At 40.8% G+C, this 22,342-nt stretch overlaps 1 protein-coding gene across 3 annotated transcripts in view; it reads left to right on the top strand.

Annotated features, from left to right (window-relative positions):
- Positions 1-22,342, top strand: part of TBL1X (transducin beta like 1 X-linked) — a 138,539-nt gene that overhangs the window by 93,193 nt on the left and 23,004 nt on the right. For all 3 annotated transcript variants that reach the window (XM_031060415.1, XM_031060417.1, XM_031060416.1), the window contains 3 exons: positions 8,377-8,522; positions 11,321-11,570; positions 18,100-18,232. In XM_031060415.1, coding sequence (XP_030916275.1) covers positions 8,377-8,522; positions 11,321-11,570; positions 18,100-18,232 — 529 coding nt within the window. The remainder of the gene's footprint in view (positions 1-8,376; positions 8,523-11,320; positions 11,571-18,099; positions 18,233-22,342) is intronic.

The raw sequence follows: 22,342 nt of genomic DNA, 5'->3' as shown, positions 1-22,342 counted from the left end.
TTTATTTCTATTTACGCTGTTTCATAATTGGTGCAGAATTTTTAACTTCATGTGAAGGAAAAAAATACACTGTATTTTGGGGTTTTGCCATTTGCAAAAGCCTGCTTACCTCATATTTCCTTCTAGGTCTCTTCACAGTTTTCTAAACTTGGCTATTTCCATTTTTCTTTGGCCTGAAAGTTACCATACAGGGTTGGATCTCGGACACTGAGCAAACACAGTGATTCTTAAGTTACACAAACATAAACAATTACACTTTTACAAATTTATTCCATGGCACAAATTTTGGTTCTGATCATTTCACGTCCTGTTTTTTAAAGCTTGCAAAAAACACAGTATTTTTAGGGTATTAAGAAAATAGCATGTGGGGTTAGAAGACAGATGTCTAAAGGTCAAGATGACTTTGCTGGTAAAACCAGTGCAGTCCTACACATTTCTCACTTTACTGCTTTTCAGTTTGAGTCTCCAGGCCCAGGGGAGCTTTGCAAGTTTTGCTAATAACCTCGGTGCTGAGAATGTCCTGCCTGCACAGCCATGGCACTGACAGACCACTCTCCTCACAGCCATCCTGTGTTAGGGCTCTGTTTGTAGTCACCATCCACAAAACCCTTCCTGGTGTCAGGTTCCTGAATGTCCCTTGAGGGTCACCTGAGGTGTCCCACTTGCCACCACTCAGAGGTGTATGTTAGAACAGAGAGAAGAGCATAGCTTAAGGAAAGTATATACAACTGTGGAAGTCTGTTCTGTAAACATGATCCCTAATTTTATGTGTGTCTCTTTCTTTGGATGTTTGGTTGCACAGACAGGGCTAAAAGATAACAACATCCCATGAATTCAGAAGGGAAATACTATTTTTATCGTTGTGGCCCTCTTAAGCTGTTGCAAACTTTGGCCATAGTTGCAGTAAATTGCTAGATCTGTACTGATACTTGCAGTTTTCATTCTCATTTACACAGAGCGAGTGAAATAGGATTACTTCAGACCTTGTTTTCAAGAGCTTTTTATAAGTTCCTCTTTCCATTGCTTGTGCTCTGTTTTCTGTCTGTATCGTATTTCTCTCTTTGTTAATTTGCAGCCCTCAGAAAGGCTTAAACAGTGAGTGCCAAGTACCACTCATCAAAAGATCATTTCCAAGTTGTATTAATCTTTTCCAACATACTTTCCCACATGAAAAAGAAAAAAAAGTACCTGCCAAAAACATTCTTTGGCACATAATAAAATAATTTTGGGTAGCAGACATTTACTCTGAATTCTTGGCAGAAGGTGAACAGGTCCAATATCCAAGAAAAAAGGGCGTATCGTTTAATATTAGTGAATAATCACGACTGTAAAACTTTGGGTAACTAGACATACTGTAATTTTACCTACAGCTAGGAATCCTTTCTTTATATTTCCCAGTGACTGTGAAAGAGTTTGTAATACCGAACACATTTCCCAGGGTTCTGGAAATAATTTTAATCATTTAGGAATCCTAATCTTGAAACAAATGTGCAAGCCCTATTGTTCAGCTGGTTCTTCTAAAAATATATTTCAGTTGCAGTTCTCTACTTTAAATTGCTAATGTGTGTCCTTGTTAAGCCCTTTATGTAATTGCAAAGGTAAGTCTTCAAAATAAGCAGACACTGCCAAGAACAGAGAGATACTCTGGGATGTATTACTGAGAAACAAAAACCTCAGCTAAGAGAAGAATCTCAGTCTGCTGTGAATAACAAACAAGATCTGGCATAGGATTCTGGTCCACCGTTATTTTTTGTAATTGTTAATAGAATCTTACCAGTGGCTTAAGGCACCAGACACTTACTGTGACCAAGCATTTCAAAGAAACCAGTTGCCCTTTTTGTAAAGCCTTCTCATATATGTACACTGGGAGTTTATGACCATGTTTTTATGGATACATAATTCAGTTTAGACAAAAAAAATCTAAGGATAAGCAAGGATAGGGATCCATATTGCATTCTGATCCATGTTGCATTCTCAGTTCTCACTCAGTGCATCATATAGAAGACAAAATACTGGGCTAAATGGCAGCTGCAGTCAAGTACAGTGAAGAGCATCACTGTATTCTCTCAGGCAATGGAAAGAAATTACATCGCTTGCCTCAGGAGCTAGATTAGCATGTGCTAGGCCCTGAATTAAGAAAATACAGTTGCTCTGACTTAAGTTGTTTGCTCTTGGTTTTGCATACAGAAATTGCATTCAAATCTGCTCTTAGTGATACATGTGCCTTGCTTCTGTACACTGATAAATCTAGATCTACAAGTCTTCATTTAACACTGACTGTGTTGTTTGTACATCATTAGTTTTTGGAGGAAATTATTTTGTTGGTGGTTGTATTTCACTGGGTTTTTGGGGTTTTTTTTGACTTTTTTTTTAGCTGCTGTGAGGGGCTCTAATTTATTTCAGAACATCACATTGCACCGCTCTGCCCTTCTTGCCTTCCTGCTTCCGTGGCACTCCCAGGACCAGACGTCAAACTTGGGATGAATGTTTTTCCACTGCTTGCATCTGGTTTCTTTGGCCAGCAGTTGTGCAGGCAGCTTTGGAGTTCCTTGGGTTTGGTAACGCGGCGGAGCAGCTGATGGGATTGCGGGTGGACGTCTGCTCCTCCTGCGCGTGATTTTCTTTTGACTCATGATGCAGTGGAATATTTCTGCTTGATGTGTCTGAATCTCCTGGGAATTTTGCCCATATACCCATTTATGGCCATAAAGATGACTTTCCTTTGCCCCTCACAAACATTTTTTTTTTTTTGCCCTGCAGCCTGTATAGCTATACAGGTCTTCCATTCTTGCATGAATTGTCCTTTGGTCAAAGTCTCAGCACTAGTGCCAGGTGCAAGACTTACCTTAAAGAAGACAGGCTCTTCTGCAGCCAGAAAACCTGAGATTGCGGGTGGATCCCATTATAGCAGCTTCAGGTTGGTTCTGCTGAATCAGTAGTTTTAATAATGTCTAAAGCCTTGCTCATTTTTGTCTCCTCTACCTGCCAAATACTTTACAGGGGAACATTGTGTTACTTCAGAGATGCAGACTGGAGGAGCTTGTATTGGAAATTTCAAAAAATAAAGACAGCACAATGGCAGAGAAATCAGTTAAGCTAGAAGTGATGGTTATTTCCATGTGGAGATGGTTAAATTGTTGGAGAAAAAAAAAGAGACTGTCAGATAGTTTATTCCTTTTGTTTTTCTTTCTCTTTCTTTTAAAGTAATAACATCACCAATTTAGTGATTTCTAGAAATAGAACTTAAAATCTCTGTATATGCAAACCTCAGCCTGGACTGCTTGAGTTAAAGAAATAGCAGATTTTATTGAAGGAAATGACACAGATCTCCATATGAAATGTCACTATTTTCCAGAAAAGAGGGCCACACTGGGCATTAGTTATACAAAGATTTGTAGGAATGGCTTGTTACTTGTATTTAGTGTTGGGATAGAGGCTGTTCATCATCAAGATGCCCAAAGTGTGTGTAAAAGACAATTTGATGTTCATAATTATTTATTCTCTGTTTATTGTACTGTAGCAAATGTTTCAGTGAAGATCTTACAGTGTGAATAATTGAACCAAGTAAGTCACAAATAACTGAAAAACACCTGGGTTTTAAAAATTACTTGTACAGCAAACTATTTAGGTTAACCAGAGAAAACTAAGTCTTAGCTCACAAACAGAAAACTTTGCTCAACAGATCACTTCTCTATTGCTCATTAGAGCATCCCCAAAGTAACTCCCAAGTAACCCGTAAGGACTGAAACAGTTCAAAGGTCTTTGCTTCCGCAGACCCTTCTTTGTCATTCCCCTCACCTGTACAAATACAGCAGTAGGTACTGTAACTGCTACAATTCAAGGTTGCAGTTTTACAAAGACATGCTTTTTGTGGTGCTAAAGAGATTGGGAAATAAAAGGAACTCTTGGTAGATGTCAGTTTTACCTGGAGCTGTGAGTGCCAAATGAGCCAGCATAGGGAATACTCAGCATCACCCCAGGTGTGAGTCTAAAAGGAGGCATAATGCTTTGCTCCCAGAAGAGATGAGACACATCACTGGAGAAGAAAAGTCATTCCCTGGGCTGTGTGGCTCCCCACTTGCCTTTCCTACACCTACATTTGACAGGCATTTCTGATGTGAGCCAGGCAGATTTTAAACAATTAAAACTATGTAGCCTTCAGATCAAACAAGCATGCAACAAGCATCATTACGTTCATTAAATAAAACCTTGTCATTTTATGATCAATGACAAATCTAGCTTCAAAGGGAAGCCATTTTTAACTGAAAAAGGAACAGCCAAAGGAAAAACCCTCCATCATCTCCGTTTTTGCAGTTATAGCAAAACCTATCAGTGAAATTTTGCAAAACACAGTCCTACATATGCATTTTTTGGCACTGCCTAGGGCAAGAATTCCCAAACGGCTGTGTATGTACCACTGAGAGTATATACAGACACCTCAGTGTGGGAAAAGATATAGCACAGAACCAGGACCTGTTACCACTGTCAGTACAAAAAAAGTGTGGGAATCTCTCAATTAGGAATTTCAGGCAGTTTCCAAGTCTGTGTCTGACTTGTGTAATAATTTTTGAGATTGGGGGGTCATTTAATTAATTGTTTTCTACATTCATTATTTCTTCTCTGCTTTTATGCTCTGTATACCAAGATCATCCCAAGATGAATTTTTTCTGCACAAGAATTTTTTCTGCACTGATCATATGGGTATATTTTTCATTTATGATAATGTATTTACAGATTATGCATAGCTTGATGGTTTCTGTTTTCCCATCTTTTTTTGGGGCAGAAAAAACCTGGAAGCCATTCTCTCAAGTCTGCAGAAAGATGCCATTTAGGGCACTGGCCATGTCACAGCAATAGCAACTGGTTCATTGCTATGAAACCTGTGTGGCAATGCTTTCTCCTCTTCAGCCCTTTGTGTTCATGCTTTTAACCTGAAAAGCTCATAGTGTCACTGCGTGTGTCTTCAAAGAGCATATTGCACTAGGATTTTGTTTTGGTGCTATTTGAACAGAAATTATTGTATTGTAGAGTGATTATTGCAGTCACCAGTGACAGAATTTATGAGAAGGAATGCTTACAGACACAGATTTGCAATTTTCATTCATTTCACTGCTGCCACGGCATTTTCAGTTTGTCTGCTGTAATTTCATGTCTCCCCCACCACATCCTTCCTTCAGATCCGCACTTGCAGAGCACCTTCTGTCTCTGCTCACGCTCCCAACTGCCTTGGCAGACTGGGACTGGGGGTGGTGCTTATGTCTTGGCTTTGTGTCCCCAGTGTATTTCACAATCTTAGAAGGAGGGCCAGGTTAACAAGCTAACCTTTTTCAAAAATTGCCTATGTTTGATAGAAATCACCTTTTCATATGAGTAAACTATGGAGCTGCAGCTTTGCTGTGTAATTTAGTGTAGTTCAATGCAGAACCCTGAAGAGAACTGATGACATATGGTAACTATAAAAGTAAAGCTCAGGTGATTCTTCAGTGTTATCAGAAACCTGATGTAGGTAGAGCTTCATTGAGGATTTTGTTGACTGTGTGAGGTGGTTTTAAAACTGTTTATTTTCAAATGAGCTTTATATAACTGCTGTGGTAGTACAAGAAATCAGGAGGGAATTAGCTATCTGTTGGAGGACTGGTTGGCATATTTCTGTTGGTTTTTTGTTGTTTTTTTTTTTAACTACAATTGTATTGGGTGCATTTTTTCAAGAGGTGTGAGGAGCACTATGTCCAGCAGCACCCACTTAAACAGTTTTGTGCCATTGATTTTCATTTATTGGATCTTGCCTGATAAAATCTTAGGAAAGTTTCTCACAGCTGCTGGAGGTGTGTGAGTGAGATTGCTCCTCAGCGACAGTGTGCCAGGAGTTTTGTGTTTCCTCATCTAACAGGTGCTTTAGTAACAGTTTCTCAGTATCCAGAGAAACAGTAAAATAACATGTTTCATTGCAAAAACACAACTGAGTTTTATACTGAAAAGTTTCTTCTCTCACATGCTATGAGGTGACTTGTGTTGCTCTCTGGGGATCAGGACAAAGAGGTTTAGCTGTGTGCACAATCATCTGTCTCCTGGCAAAGATGGGGCTGGAGATATGCCAGCAGCCAGCTAAAAAGTCTGTAAGATACAAAGTGCAATAATGAGATGTAAAATGTCATACTTAAGATTTATGTCTGCCATAGATCCACAGTCATGGTTTTCCACTTTTTTACTTTTTTCCTCCATGTTTGTTGGTTGCCATTTTTATGCCATCCACCTGTTGTTTCAATCAGAGACCATGTTACAATTTTCTGAGCTATTGACTTGGAAACTAACTGCTGGGTATTTTAGCAGTCACCTTTAGTGCTCTTGGACACCAGCTCAATTTTCTCATTCTTACATAGACTTACCGATTTATCAGTCGTGTATTTTTACATTCATTCTGTTTTTTAAAAGTTACCATTGTTAATTAACTCAAATACACATAAATATAAATTAAGAGTAATCTGATTCTCTAATTCTGGTTAGTTTTATGCTGTGTATTTATAGATACACACAGAAGTTTCAGTGCTCAGTGATTAGGCCCTAGACCTCTCAGGTGAAGGCTATGTATGCTCAGTGCTTGATTTCTTCCTCATTGTGGTTCCCAGTTATGTGCTTAGATGTCCTACAAAACTAATAACCAGGGAAAAACACTGCCCTGCAGATCTTACAGTCTGTATCACAGCTGGAGGTCCAGCAGCTCATAAACTAGACCAGGACATAAAGAGCAATACAGAGTAAGAAATTGGCCTAGGGATTACGTAAATGATACTGCAGTTTTTCAGTGGGGGGTTTTTATCTGTCCTTTTTTAATGCCTTGTGATCCTGTGGAATTCTGTTGATAGGTGGACCTGCCATTTCCTAAAAATTGTCCAAAGCATCCCTCAAAACTGGGAGAGCACCAGGAAGGGAAATTAGGGTGGGAGGGGAGAGAGTGGAAGCTGTTAGCAGGGAAAAGAGAAAAACAGCAGCAAAATAAAATGTGTAGGGGGAAGGGAGGAATCAGAGAAATACTTACCTTGGTTTCAAATGTGGGAGGCATTCTGTTTCTCAGCTTGTTTTTGCTAGCTAGCTGTATTAATAATTGAGCTAGCTGGGAAAAGCATCTTGAAAAGAGAGAAAGAAAGCACTACTGTCAAGCGAGCCCAAAATCACATCCCCAGCCTGCACACAATTGGACATTGCAGTGATATAGGGGAAATCCCTTAACGGACAGAACTATAAATGAAACTGGTGTTGACAAGGGGAAGAGGCACAGCTATATTTAACAGAAGTATTTTCATTTGAAAGCTGCTTTCTTTTTCTTTTTGGGGGGGGGGGTTTGTTGTTTGTTGTTTTTTCTTGTCTAGTTGGTGGAGACGATGAGAGCTCTTCCTGTTTGAGACAGTGCATGGGTGGTTTCCCCAAGGCTTTTAATGTTAGATTAATGCTCTGGAGACAGTGTGATGATAAATGGGTTCCTACAGTTATATCTACATCCTGTTCCCCCTCCCCCCTCCCACAGCTGCCCCTCTGTACAGTCTCTCTGCAGTGCTCGCCTCCATACCCAGCAACAGTTCTGAGCAGCTTCAGCCAGAATTTAAGGCAGCACTCTTTAAAATTTGTCTGCCAAGATTCTTTAATTTTCAGTGCTGTCGCCTTCATTGCCACTTTCTTACGCAGACAATGACAAAAATGAAACGGGGAAGAGAAAGACTTCTGGCTGAAGTACAGGCCACCTCAGCTTGTCATTGCTGTGTGGCAGATCCCAGTTAATGAGTTTTGCTATTGCTGTTCACATACAGAAAATAGGTTTACAGGGGTGGCCTTTCTGTAGTTTCACATTTTAACAGCAGTGCTCTGCCCATCATATTGTACTAAGCAATAAATGAGCAGAGGATTTGAAATCTTTTCCCTGGTATAAGGGAATGGCTCCTCTGTGTCAGCTGCATCTATGCCTTGATTTTATACAACTTGCATGCTGGTAGGGATTTAAGTGTGCAGCTTCTACAAACACCCAGCACTGAAATTCAGCAAGGGAAATGGAGATTTGAGGCACTTTTTTTAGCTGGACCTGCCCTTGTGGCGATTGCTGATGCTTATGTGTTTTCGGGGGTTTTGTTTCAGTTAGTGCAGTTATTTTTCTCTGCATGCATTTCCATTTCTGTATGGCTTGCCCTGAATGTGGGGGAGGGAGGGGGGGATGGGCAGTCAGGGTGGCTGAGGCTGACCTCCCCAGCTCCGAGCAGCCAGCCCACAGCCTTCTGCTTACACGGCAGTGTCTCTTAGATCTCAAGACAGAACTATTTTTAGACCGTGAAGGTGTATCTGACTGGTGCATTTAGATTTCATATCATGGCTTCCTTTTCCTGCTCTCAGGTTTCTCCCACTCGGCCTTTACCTTCGGTATCGAGAGCCACATCAGCCAGTCCAACATCAACGGAACACTAGTGCCACCTGCTGCACTCATCTCCATCCTCCAGAAGGGGCTCCAGTATGTGGAGGCCGAGATCAGCATCAATGAAGTAAGTGCCACTGCTGCCACCGCTGCCACCGCTGCCAGCTGCCACCACCACACACTGGGACGTGCCGAGCAGCACGCCCCAGCAGCCCCAGCACGAGCCACTGCCCAGCTTCTCCTGGTTTAATTTTATTCCTTTTACTTTGCCTGATCCCAGCAGAGAGCCAGAAAGCTCTGAGATGGAGACGTGTTTCTGGTTTTTCAGCTGTGGCAGGGAGGCGTTCTCTGCGCTCCTTACCTGGTGTTTCGTGGTGTTTCTGCTACCCCAGCCAACAAATCCAGGGTGTACAGGTTCTTGCAGGAAACAAGAATTGCCTGTGCTTACAGCCTTGCGTTTTCAAGGTCATAGCAGAATTTGGCTGGAAAAACCTGAAGCGTGGGTTAAAACTTCACTCCTTGACACCTCCTAGCAGACAGCACTGTTCACAGGCCACGAGAAGCCTGATCAAAAATCCATGGAGGTCACTGGAGAGTGATTTCGGTGACTTTGGCCTAGATCATATGAGATGAGGCATCATGTTCATGGTGAAACAGTTGCATATAAATTCTCAATGTGGCTGGGATGCAGGTTTTCTATAGATATTGTATGAACAGCCACAGACTGTCTCTGTTCTCCTTGAGCTGCCAGTGGAAGCAAAGAAGGGATGTGGGAAAAGCCAGTGGTTTTGCCCTGCCAGCCTTAAAGATGGGGTGCTTTTAGAGGGAGTGAAGCGTGACAGATAAGCGATTGTGGCATTACAAGATTTTTATGATAGATATTTCTGACTGACAAACGTCTGTAATAAATATTAATACAGAGAAGCTACTGTTTTTTCCTCTATACCTGAATGTAGCATGTGAACAGCATGGGGCAGAACAAAGGAATATAAAATAGAGAAAAGGCTGTGTTGTTTGCAATGTGTAGTTTGGAAATTCTTTTGGTTTTATTCAAACATTCTGTGTGTTTTTTCTTTTTGTGACACAATACCATGTATAAGATTTGTATATGTGTTATTTTGTAAATAGGGCAATAACACTTGACATTCACGCCAAGCTGCACTTTGATGCAGTTGTAATAACAAACCAGTGTTAGGAAGCTGTCTCAATTTGCTGCTACTTAACATTTTGCCCCATGCCTGAAACTGGAGCTACACAGTTAAAAAGTTCCAGCTCTGAAGCCCTTAGATCAGGTTGTAGGGTCCTGCATTACCCAGCTTCAAGACTTCCCCTAAAATGAGAGAATAATCTGAAAATATGCCTGTTGTCACCATTAAGATTTATGTTGCTCTCTCATGGTTTGAGTCAGGTTGAACAGGGCCCTGAACATGACCTAGTGGAAGGTGTCCTTGTCACAACAGGGATGTTGGAACTGTGTGGCCTTTAATGTCCTTTCCCACCCAACCCAAGCCATTCTATGATCCTGTTCTAATACATACTGTTAAGTATTGCAGCAAAGCAAAGGCCATTCATGCTACATCTGAATCCCAGGAAGAGCTACCATAGATGCTTCCCTATGTGTTACTTTTCTCTGTGTATTACTTAAGAGTGACAAGTAATCAGTGAGTCTATAAACTAGTGTGTATAAAATTATTGTTTGTGATCTATTAAAGGGCAGTCATGTAAATAGTCCAGTGAGCACATTTACAGATGAAAATGTAAGATGTCAGGATCTGTTGGCAAACATTTTGTTTATTGTGTAGCAAGAATTTGAGTCAAGATTTAAATAAATTTTGGCAGACACATAAAAAAATGTTGAGGAGAAAGAGATTATGGTTACTTCTCTAATGACTGTCTCCTCCTTTTTCTTCCCCATGAGGAAACAAATATGTATTATCTTAATATTGTAATTATAAGGGGTAATGCAACAACTAGGTCAGCAGAAACATACCAGTCAGGCAAGCAGCTATTCTTCTATATGAATTGTTCTCACCTATGGAAGATTATATTGTTTATCCAGCTACATTATCTATCTGTATCCTATTCTTACTTGCTCTTTCTCAAGAGCAAATCTTTCACCACCAGATCATTATTATTTTAAAGAATTGAAGGGAGTTTGCAGAAGATTGGCAAAATTGCACTTTACAAAGACTACTAAAATCTTTCCCCTATATTTAAGATAATAGGAAAGTGAAGAAAAGCCAAGTCAATATAGTCTGTATGAAGTCTTCAACAGCCCCTAAAAGTTTACTCAGTTGGGTGTTGAAGCTGAAGTGTAATTTACAGAAATCAAAATCAAAGTCATAACTATTATTAATAATATAATGGAATAAAAGAAAAATAATGGTAAGGCTGTCTTATATGATCCACTACAACTGGTGGTGCTGGGTTGAAAAGCACTGCATAAGAAACCACTGAATTTGTGCATACATCATGTTTTGGCTGAGGTTCATTATACATCATCTGCTTCCATTCCATTGCTATGCTCCTGCAAGTGTAGGAAAACAAACACTTTAACCAAAGTCTTTTTGCCTTTATCATGGCTTTAGCCATGACTCTGTTTTTTCAAACAGAAAACAAAGTGAAATTTTTTGTCATTGGTCAGATGTATTTTTTAACACAGCTTAACTCCTTTTGCATGTATAAAGCATTTCTATGGTAGAACTTTCTATAAAATTCCAACAAATTACTTTTTGACTGATCAGATTTCTGAGTGGACCATGAGTGCCGCTGTCACAGATCTGAGAGAGGCAGTCCATAGTCCTGTGGCCCTATTGGTTAAGTCAAAGTGTACTATCTTTGCACAGCCTCATTTTGTGATTCTTTGCCGCCTGAGTGATGAAGATCCTAAACCCGGGATTTCCCTTGTGCTCATTTTCCCTGCAGGACGGCACAGTATTTGATGGCAGGCCTATAGAGTCCCTGTCTCTGATAGACGCGGTGATGCCTGATGTCGTCCAGACCCGGCAGCAAGCGTTCCGAGAGAAGCTCGCGCAGCAGCAGGCCAGCGCCGCGGCAGCCGCAGCGGCCACGGCGGCCACAGCGGGAGCCACGACGACTGCTGTTTCCCAGCAGAACACACCAAAGAACGGAGAAGCCACTGTGAATGGAGAGGAGAATGGGGCACATGCAATAAGTAAGCCAACACGCGGCTGCCTGCAACCTCTGGGCAGTTTGTGTTTCCATAATATTCTTGTACACAGTTGTGGGGTGGGGTGCAAGGTGTGCTTTCTGCATGGTGGTTGAATTAAGGGCAATCATTCCAGGACATGTTGATTAAAAATGATGTTTCACATCACAGGGCTGTGTTTTATCTGTCTCTAACAACCTGAAAACTTCAGATATGTTCAGAATTGCAAGTAGAAGACAGAATCAAGAAGTGGAGCTGTATGCTCTCTCCTTGGAGCAGGCTACCCAGACTTTATTATGAGCCTTCTAGATGCTTTTAGATAGTGGATAAAAACTGGGCTGTAGCCAAAGCTTGTCATTTTGGCCAGGCTAGGAGAGAGATGGGTTGAGAGGGACCTTATCTTCGTTTCAAAGACAGATATCTTTCAAGGGAGTCAGGAACCTCCCTTGGAATGGGGAATATTACCCCCTTGCCTCCAAATTATTATGGCTTTGAAATTAAGGGGATTTCAGGCAAAGATATGGGGAAAGGAGTAACAGTTTTTTCCTGGTATGTATTTGTATAACAAGGCAAAACAAGCAGCCACACTGGCAGCAGCAGCAGACAGACCCACAGACCCGGGCCAGCGCTCTCTCAGCTGTCGGGCGCTTTCCCCATGGGTGCAGTTCCGGGCACGGCCGGCAGGGGCGCTGCTGGCGCCGGGCCGGGCAGGGTGGGTGTGATGGCTCCACCATGCCTGCAGGGGGCGCTGTGGCCGAGCGCAGCCGCCTCGCCACGCGGTTATGGCAGCTCAGCTGGTGGGAGGGATGGGAAAAGGGGCCTGCTTTACAAACCCAGAGGAGCAGTAGGTCCGTGCCTCTTTGGAGACCAAAATGAGCTGTAGCAGGAACCTTGGAAGCAGCAACGGTAGATGAAGACAGCAGGAGACAGAGCCTCACAGTGGTGATGAATTCTCCCCACAGCGATCACAGCCTGTTCCCCTCCGATGCAGAGAAATGAGAGAGTGAGGAGCTGCACTCAGCCCCTTCCCCCAGCCCAAATCTCCTGCTATCTCTGCCCCTCCAAGAGAAACCACTCAGCTAATAGAGTAGCTAACCACACCCTCCCCCTGTACTGTGGCAACTTCTTTTGTCTCTCTTAAGTGCCTGTTGTTATTGTCCCTTAGGAGGCATGGAGAAAATTCCCCGGGAGAAAGAGAACAAAAGGAGTAATCCTAACCTCCAACAGACCTGCAAGGCTTATCTGTGTAATTGTTGTGTGAGCAGTGCACAGCTGTCCTTGTGCAGTAGCTGTCCTGTGATTATCCATAGCCTTGGCATGGTCCTTGGCTCAGTTTGGCATGTTCCAGCTTCCATTTTTGTAGGGTGTGGCCAAGCACAGGAGCATCCCTAGCCCTACTGTCATGGTCATTAGCCCGGTTGTACTGTACCAGCTATCCATTCCCAAACAGCATTGCCAAGCACATGTGCCAAGGACCGTTCCCTGCAAACAGCACTCGGATGCTGCCAACCTGTCTTGAAGGCACAGAGCAAAATTGTTCCTCAGCCTTTTGTTTAATAGCATGTGCTTATTCATACAGTCCACTGCAAGTATCCAATTGAAGGTCCCACCTTCCTGAGATTTCCTTAGTCTTTGGGAACAGTCGGTTCTCAAGAGCACTGCATTCACCTTTGTTCATGGGTGACTAAGGGAGACTGCATTTATGTATTAATCATCCAAAGCCAGACATTTCCAACATGGAGTGGGACCTACCTGCTTGCGTAACTAGATCCTGATGCCTGTGCTAACACTGTGGGGCAGATGGGATTACTGGTTTGGTTTCTGTGTTTCCATTGTGTACTGGCTGACTTCTGAAACCAGCCCTTACTGCCCAGTTGTCTTACAAGAAAACTCCAGAGCAACATGCATGGCAGGTTTTGTAGGAAGTCCTAAGAGCTCTTTGGCTTAGACAAGGTCAGGATTGTAGTCATGTAACAGATTTTATTAGTTCTCCAATGTAGATACCTTTATCAGTCTCCACCTTCTCTTTGATCTGGATAGATTACTCTGTGGGTCAGTGAGAAAAACACTTTCAAAACAGGTTTTTCTTCAGAGAATTCCAGTTAGACGGGTTGGTTTCACCCAGTAAAACTGCAGTTATTTAAATAACGTTTTTATTTGAGAAAGCAGATGTAAAAAAGATCTCAACATTTAAAAAATATTAATCTGTTCTTGGACTATAGATTGCGTCTGTTTTACTCTCAACTAACTTTCTGCTTTGAAACTTTAATAATTTCATATATGAAGGGGTAAAACTGAAATTAAAGTACTGTTCAGAGTATCAAATGCTGACATTTTGTTTGTTGACACATCTTCAGGTGACATGTGAAAATTTTTGGGGAGTGTCTCGCTGTCTCATTGCTAGAAAAAAACCAAATTCTTAAGGTAGAAAACTGATCCATCGGTTCATCACTAAAAGAGAACCACTCAGATATATTTCCTTCTGATTCAAAGAAATATACCTACTATTGTATTAACTAAAGGAAAGCCTTCAAATCAGTTCATGTTTACAGCCACACTGTAAGCCTTGATGTCTCAGATCTGGCGTTTTCTAATTAAAAAAATAACAATTCTCACAGCTATATTTAATAGAGGGATTTTCACAAACAGTTGCAGACGTTTTCTTGGAATGTTGAGAAGGACTTTTCCTGGGAGAAAGAAATAATCATGAGTAGAAAAGACTGTTGATATGAAACCTGTGAGAAACTTCCCAGACTTAATTTTTACTGTTGTTGTATTCCACAGACCTGGCATGTATTGGCACAGGTTTAAATAATGTGCTAGTCCTTAGTCATAACCTGGAAGTCACCCAAATACCAGGCTTTCAAAAAAGGGGGAATGGGTGGAGCGGCAGGAAGAGATGTCTTTGAGAAATTACCTAGTTTGCATTCATTCTGGCATGGAGTTCTCCCTGACACTCTTGTCTTTCCAAAAGGGTTTTAAAATATTTAATATGATAAGTGTTTGCATGTGGCATTACTACTACAATATGATAGATTTAAGAAAGAGAGGAGACAGAAAACAATAACAGTAGTTTGAGGTGCAGATTCAAATACTGAATAAAAAAAGTTGCTGCCTTTTCTTGTTGCTTCCCAAGTAATGTTCTCAGTTTTAAGTCGCTTCAAATGTTACAGGAAAAACTAAAAATCAGCATGTAGAAATGGAGCCAAACTTTGGATTGTTTTCCAACACAAATATTTTTAGTGTAATTTGTTTCATTATATTTGCAAGGATTGGCTTAGGTTTACAAAAAATAAAGCTCTGGAAAGAGGACTAAGCCCTGTTCCTTTATTAAAAGTACAGCCATAAAGAACAACTTTAGTGGAAGGCCTCTTAAATATTTAAGTAAAAAAAGAAAAGAAAAATATATTTCCTGAGAAAAGACAGGATTAGCACTCATAAGATCTTAAAAATATCTATTTTTTTCCTTGAAGGAAATAGTATTATATTACTTACCAGTGTGTTAGAATTTTTCTTTCTACACTAAAAAAGACCCTCAATCTCAATACTTTGGGGTAATATTCTAATTTCCAGTCGTTTGGGATTTTTTTATACATTTGAGGAGAAAGAATTATAATGTAGACTATAACCAAAGATCCCCTGGCCTTTAGAAAATGTTTTGTGTTAACATTTGGACAGAGTCCTTCCCTATGTGACCTGCAGACTTAGGTTTTCACCTGAGGCTCTGCTGCAGTTAGAAATGCCTTCTCTTTTAGAGAATCCCCCCACGGCAATTTTGTGCAAATAAGATCTTAACCGAAAGCTTTCTGCTTGGAAGGTCCTTTAGAACAAAAGAAGCCTGTTCTTGATGGCTGCTGCGTCTCACTTATCTATTCATTCTCATTCCCCATGCACACATTGTAGCTGCATGCATAGGAAAGCCAAATTTCCAGGTGAGACCAGGGCTCCCAAGAGCTGGTGCTGGGTAAGGAACTTGTCACTCTTGAGAGGGTGCCCCTTTGTGCTCAGGGGTTTCTGCAGCTTTTTGTTGTTACCATAATTGTATCAGTCATATCCTGCAAGTGTCTATGTGAATCTGGTAAGAGCCTGAGGCAGTATCACAGAGGCATGAACTGTCCTGTTTGTTCAATGGGGCATTTTAAGTTCAGTGCTGAACAGTAACGCTCTGAATATGACTGTTCCTGACTACTGATGCAAGTAGGAAGAAAACACATAAAATGTGAACAGTGGCAAATTATTTTTGAAAGACTTCTTATCCTTCCCTCTCTTTTCTCATAAACCACCAAAACTGTTCTGTAAAAATCATTACTGTAAGATACAATACAAAATAATTCTGCAGGTATTTCATTGCTCCAGAGGCCAGTTGCCCTTGCATGTACTAATCCAGGTATCAGCTAATCAAGGTTTCTTTTCCACAGCATGACTATTTGTGGGGTTTTTTTCACAGTAGTTAATAGCATTCAAAGTGTGTGTCTAGGTTTTTCCATTTGGCCATATACAAACGAAAAATATTCCTGAGTATCAGATGGCTCTGCTCTGATAGCAACTCTTGACTCTGGGACCTTGGAGTAATGCTGCTCCCCAGCTGTCATTTGGTTTTAATTGAGAGTAAAATCCAGAGCCGTGCCCTTAGAGCCAGGCAGGTAACTGTAGGATCCTCTGTTGTAAGCAAAGCATCTCATTTAAATTTTTCAAATTAAAGTGCTTGAAACTTCTTGATTTACCCCCAGCTTCCAGCTCACACTGTGAAGAGGACACAGATGAATGCATAGCCATTGTCATTCTACTGTTTTTCTCTTGAAAATATGCTTTAAGTGTGGTGAATCTGTGCTGTGCTGAGCAATAGAGGATTGTGAGTTCTAGGCTTGTATCTTCTTGTGGGTTTTAATAGTGCTTCACTCTTCAGTGCCTGACTGCTTGGAATATCAAAGATTCCAGGTGCTGGTGGCAGGCTAAATCTTGAGTATTGGTGTATCTCAACAGTATTCAGTTTAGTAGTCATACACATAGGGAATTGTCAAGGACAATGCTTAACATAGGGACTCAGCATAGGTATGGATTTTACAAATGGGCATTTCCAGTGTTTATGCAGCAAGTCTATAGGTAATAAGAGTAGCCAAAATATAGATATTTTTCATTAGAAATAAGCTGTCAAACTAATGTTAGTTGTTTCCTGATTTTAGTACTTGATTCTGTGTAACTCAATGTAGATTCCATTCCATCTGTGGTGTAGATGTGGCACAGACATAGTTTTAGGGGGCTAACCAAATACACAATGAGGAGTGCTGTTTGTGTGACTCAGCATAAGTTAGGCAGAGCCAAACCAGGTATGTGAAAGCCCAGGTAAGGGTAGAAATCTGGAGATCTTCCTCCTGATGGCACTTGTGCAGTGTCACAGTTGGTTTCACCAGCTGATGGGCAATAGCGTAGCAGAGCTGAAGTATCAGGACAGATGGCTGATTTTAAATGCCATAAACATGCAGCAATAATGGAGCATAATTATTCTACTTGCAAACCTATGGATCTTCATATATAATTGAAGAATGACTAACTGAAAGACTTAACCCAGAAAGAGAACTTGCATTTTGATCAGTCAGAGCTGATCAGCTGGCCAAAGCATTGGTTAGGTAACAGGAGGCTGCCAGCTACCTGCTCTTGGATGTGCTTTCTGCAAAATGGGCCACACACGTGTGTAGAGTAGCATCTGGTGTCTGTTGTTTCAGTGTGTCACCTGTCCTTGGATGGTGTCTTGTTTGCAGAGAATAATAATCCTGTAATGCTGCCAGGAAGTGTGGCTAGAGCTTAATGAGGCAGATTATACAGAAGCAGAAGAAGTCTGGGGTAAAAACATGGTTCATGATGCAAGTTGGAATGAATTGTTGTTACTAAGAGAAATCCATTATTTTAAATTTGCTTTTTCTCGCTTAAGACAATAAAGGAACTTTCTAAAAATGATGAGTCTAAAGAACTGCAGAGTTACAGCACACAGGTTAAGTATATCTATGACTCATTTGGTACCTTTGTATGTATTATGATATCCTTGAGAAGTCATTCACCATTCCCCTGATGTGCTCCTGGAATGAAACCCCTCCTCAGTATATTTTTTGTCTGTTAGTAGCACAGATATTACTTACAGGAGACTGTGTAAGAAAATATAAATGCTTTATGTTATTTTTTAAATTATTTTAATAAATCTGTAAGTCATGTAGTTTAATAAGGCCAGCTTCAAAAGAAAAAGTACACTGAACTAAATCCTGAGTATTTGGAGGATGAAAAGCTATGTAGATTTATACAAAATGTTTTGGAAAGCTCTACATTTTGAAGAAATGTCATAAATTTGAATGGCCAGAGAGAAGCAAATAGAGTAATACTGTCAGAGAGAAACAAATAGAGTAATATTATCAGTGACACAGCACAGAGTATTAATTTTGGTGTATATGCTGCTGTAAGGTTCAGGCCTTGGGAAGCTAGCATGATTTTAAAACAGACCTAACTGCATCTTGTAAACTATTTATTCTGATATGTCTCCTTCCAGATAATCATTCAAAGCCAATGGAAATTGACGGGGATGTTGAAATTCCTCCTAACAAAGCAACAGTCCTTCGGGGCCATGAATCAGAAGTGTTCATCTGTGCCTGGAACCCTGTCAGTGACCTGCTAGCATCTGGGTAAGACAGACAGTGACTCAAACCAGCTCCTGCAATTAGAGAATATTTAGAGATGCAAGAACTTGCAAATGTATTTGGGATGTGAATGAGTATTCTCTGGGGTGATCAGCCTGCAGCAGTGTTTTTTTCAGCATTACCATACCTGTATAACTGCTAAATAGTTATAAGGTGATGACAAATATGAAGAATTTCTACATTTAAGATGTAAATTCTGTGGCCCTAAATACTCACAAATTTTTAGAATTTTTTTTAATAATTCTGGGTAATTTCTCAGAATATTTGGAGTTTGTGTGATCTACTGCTCTTAGTTATTGATTCAGGCTGGGGTCTCAGAAAGTCGTTGGCATCCACTGGGTTTTTTCAGAAGTATGGAGATGGGGGTGCTTCAGACTGGACCTGAGTTTGTTCAGTGAGCTGAACAGTAAGCAGTGGTTTATGGGAATGTTGTGCTTTAGTGTCATTGGAAGAGAGTCCAGTTTATCCTCTGCAGGACTGCTCTGCAATAACCACCAGAGCATCCTAAGTGGGGCAGTCAGGAGACTGACTTAAAAAGCACTTTTGATCCAAACAAAATCACAATTGTAAACATACCCCAGGAGCTGTATGCAGGCACTGGTGGAACCTGTGTTCATGCTTAAAGTTAAACCTTAACATGCAGACTAGTTTTAAGAAATCTAACTGGGAACATGGAGTAAAGCTATCATAGTTTGAGGAGATAAATCAGAGTTACTTAGCAGTATTAGGACACTTTCCTCACAGGGAAGAGGAGAGTCCTTATTTTAATTCTAGCTTTGTTACAAGATTATCAGAATAGTCTTCTTACTTACTTCACTTAGTACATGCAAACAAGGAATTACAGTATAAATAGAAAAGAAAAGAAAAATAAATTCCATGTTGGCTGAATAGCAGAGATCAAGAGAATGAAGATAGAAATTTCAAAAAATTTCAGACAACAAACTGGGATTTTGGGAACCAGAATCCTGCTGAGTATGCTTTTTTTTTTAATATCTAGGTCTGATAGTACTTTTAGCATCTGTAGTACTAATATCTTGATTTATCAGTTTTAAGCAAGTCAGTGCTTGCCACGGTGGACTGCTTCCCTAGGATCCATGGTGCACAGTCCTAGTGTGCATAATTTAAATGGTGGAGCATTTCATAAACCAGAGTATGTGTTGCAGTGTGTGTTCAACTTTGCCTCAGGGTGCTGAGCATTGGTGGATGGATCTCTGGATTGTGATATTTTACAGGTAAACCTGGAGGATGATAATCAGAACTATTAGTCAGATACCTGAGCCAGAGGAATACCCTCTCACTAGCCATTCCATTGAGCTTTACCCTTCAGTGTAATAGGCCTTTTGTAATGAGCTTTGCTAGTGCCTGTGGAGGCACGTAAATACACATGTGGTTACAAAGCACATTTATGTGCTTTAGTCAGACTAATAGCAGTGCAATGACAATACAAATAATTTAGATCCATGTGCATCTTGGTCAGATTTTAGCCTGCTTGTAAGGTAGGGATGCAGCTGGAATTGGGGTAACGCAGCAGCCAGTACCTGGGGAAGCTTAGTGACTGAAATGGCAGAGAATGCACAGAAGAAAGTGAAACTGAAGGAAGAGAGCTGAGTGAGTGATTATGCCACTGCACAAAGAAGCCTTTGTCTGGTATAATAACAGTGCAAGCTTTTATCTACAGGTAAACTCTATGTTACAGCACCAGTTAAACAAGGGAGAGAAATTCCCTGAGATCCACGGTATTCTGCAGCTCTGTTTGCCCTTTACAAAGTAATGATTAAAAAAAGAGCACTACAGTTAGTCTGATGTGTGAATGTCAGATTGTTAGATTCTGTAACAGCCATATTGTGCTGCCCAGTCAATACTTTTCTTTGAGTTTCCCATCTGCTTGCTTGTACCCATCTTAAAAAATACACTTCAAAACCTAGCTATTAAATACAGGAGATAATAACATATTTGTTTTGTTTATAAAGTGACTAATTGAATCTCAGTTAATGACAAAGTATTTTCCTGAAGCCTTGTTACACAGGCAATAGATTTTTCTAACTAGCAGCAGCAGTTTAGACAGCAACCTGATGTAATCCTCAACTAAAAGAATAATGCAGGTTCAGAACCTAATCTGAAGCAAGCTGTTTGAAAGAAATGTAGAATGAATTACCCAAAACTAGAGCACTGGTTTCCAGATTTAGTGACTATCCCACTGAGAGAAAGGGATTTTGATATTTAATGTCATATCTATATTCAGTTGCTGTTTTCCTGGAGTGTGAAGACTAGCACAGTAATATATACTCTCCAGGCTTTGCAAACAGCTATTTCAATATAAAACAGAGTGACAGGAATTTCTCTGATCAAATAGCTAGAAAAATATATTCTGCAGCTGCTCCTCGCCCTCCACCACACACATAACCCTTAAAGCTGAGGATGGGGGAGACTAGAAATACCAGTAAAGGCTATCAAAGGCATGACTGTCACCAGATGCCTATGAAAAGAATGCTTAGATGTTATGAACAGAAGCATTATAATAATGAAGTGTGTGCATACAGCCATGGGAGATGATTAACTGCTCTTTATAAAGGAAGTCAACATTCCAAAGCAAATAATTGCATGGAGTGTTTTGGACAGGTGAAAAAATACCAAAAAAATAGGTGCTTGGTTAAAGCTCAAGATTTGGCCATTCCCAGCCATAAACCCAAAGACTGATGTCTTCCACTAGTTACCTTTCAATATCTTAAGTTTTAATTTCATGACACATTTAAATTGTTGCAGATGGTTATGTTCCCTGTGTAGTGTAGAAATCCATTAGAGCTGCATCCGCATTAGTAAACTAGCTGTGCCTGGGAATATTCCTGGGCACTGAGGCCAGCTGGCATAGAATGGCTGCTGTCTGTGCTAGCAAACTGCCCTGGCTGCCAAACAAACTGCACATTGGGAATCATCTCTGGACATTGTAACCACCAAGCCATGCCCAGGAGTTATTCAGAGAGAACATCAGAGACCCAAGCAAGAGTGCTAATTAAAACAAGCCAGAATCTGGCCAGGGAATAACCTGGCAGTTTGCTTGCACAGGTCATCATGGTCCAGTGAGACAGAGTGTTCTGAACATGCTTGAATTTCCCACTGTAGGATTGGATGGACTGTGAATGTCAAGGCTGCTAGAGCCTTGAACTCCAAAACCTTTTTCAGTACAATTTAGGATGTTTTTGTGATTGTGTTCCACTGCTGCTTCCAAGAGTGTGTTCTGTTCTGTGACATTCAGCCATGCCCTTCAAGTAATTCACACAGCCATGAAGCAGAGGGACCTGGCCTCAGTCCCAAAACCAACAGCAGGTTTCTTTGCTTATCAGCTAATCTATGGCAGCCTCTCTTACACAGAGAGGCTGTGACTTGTCTCTTCCAAACCACTCTGTGCACCTTTTGCTCTCCCTGGTCAGCAAAGTAAATATCCATAAAAGCTGCTGTCCGAGATCTTTCCATTCTGGCTGTCTCTTGCAAGCAAGAAAATATGTTTCCAGGTTCTCTGCTGTCATCATTTCTGGGTTTTATATATATAGTACTTCAGGCTACTGCACTCCTCATATCAGTGGTTTAGGATCCACTGTAAATTACCTTTCAGAATAATCCTTTTGACTTACCAGGTTGAGGGTGTTAATTTCAGACACCACCCCTCAATGTCAGTGCCAGTTATTGCTGGCTAGTAATAGTAATAGTAATAGTAATAGTAATAGTAATAGTAATTCTGCTAACTCTGAGTGCTTATTTGTTAGCAGGGGACTGCCACCCCTCAATGTCAGTGCCAGTTATTAATTCTGCTAACTCTGAATGCTTATTTGTTAGCAGGGGTCTATTTGGACTGGTCTCTTCAGTGCATCAAATCCGTGAATGCAAGGTGGTCAGCTATTAGGGGAGGTCAATTTGAATAACCTGTAGCAGGGAATAATGTTGTAGAATCAGTGGGGCAGAGACCTTAATCAGGACACCTGTGAGGAACTTCCCTCTACTAACTGTCTAGGAAGAGTGAGCACTTAATAAGAGACCTGCTTGATTAAGGAAATGTTAGATGTCAAAAATAAAAATGAGGAATTTCCTTCCCATAATTCT

The sequence above is a fragment of the Geospiza fortis genome, unplaced genomic scaffold (assembly GCF_000277835.1).
Source record: "Geospiza fortis unplaced genomic scaffold, GeoFor_1.0 scaffold50, whole genome shotgun sequence".
In the NCBI taxonomy this organism is placed as follows: Eukaryota; Metazoa; Chordata; class Aves; order Passeriformes; family Thraupidae; genus Geospiza; species Geospiza fortis.
The sequence above is the reverse complement of the archived record's forward strand: the minus strand, read 5'-3'. Positions and strand labels throughout refer to the sequence as shown.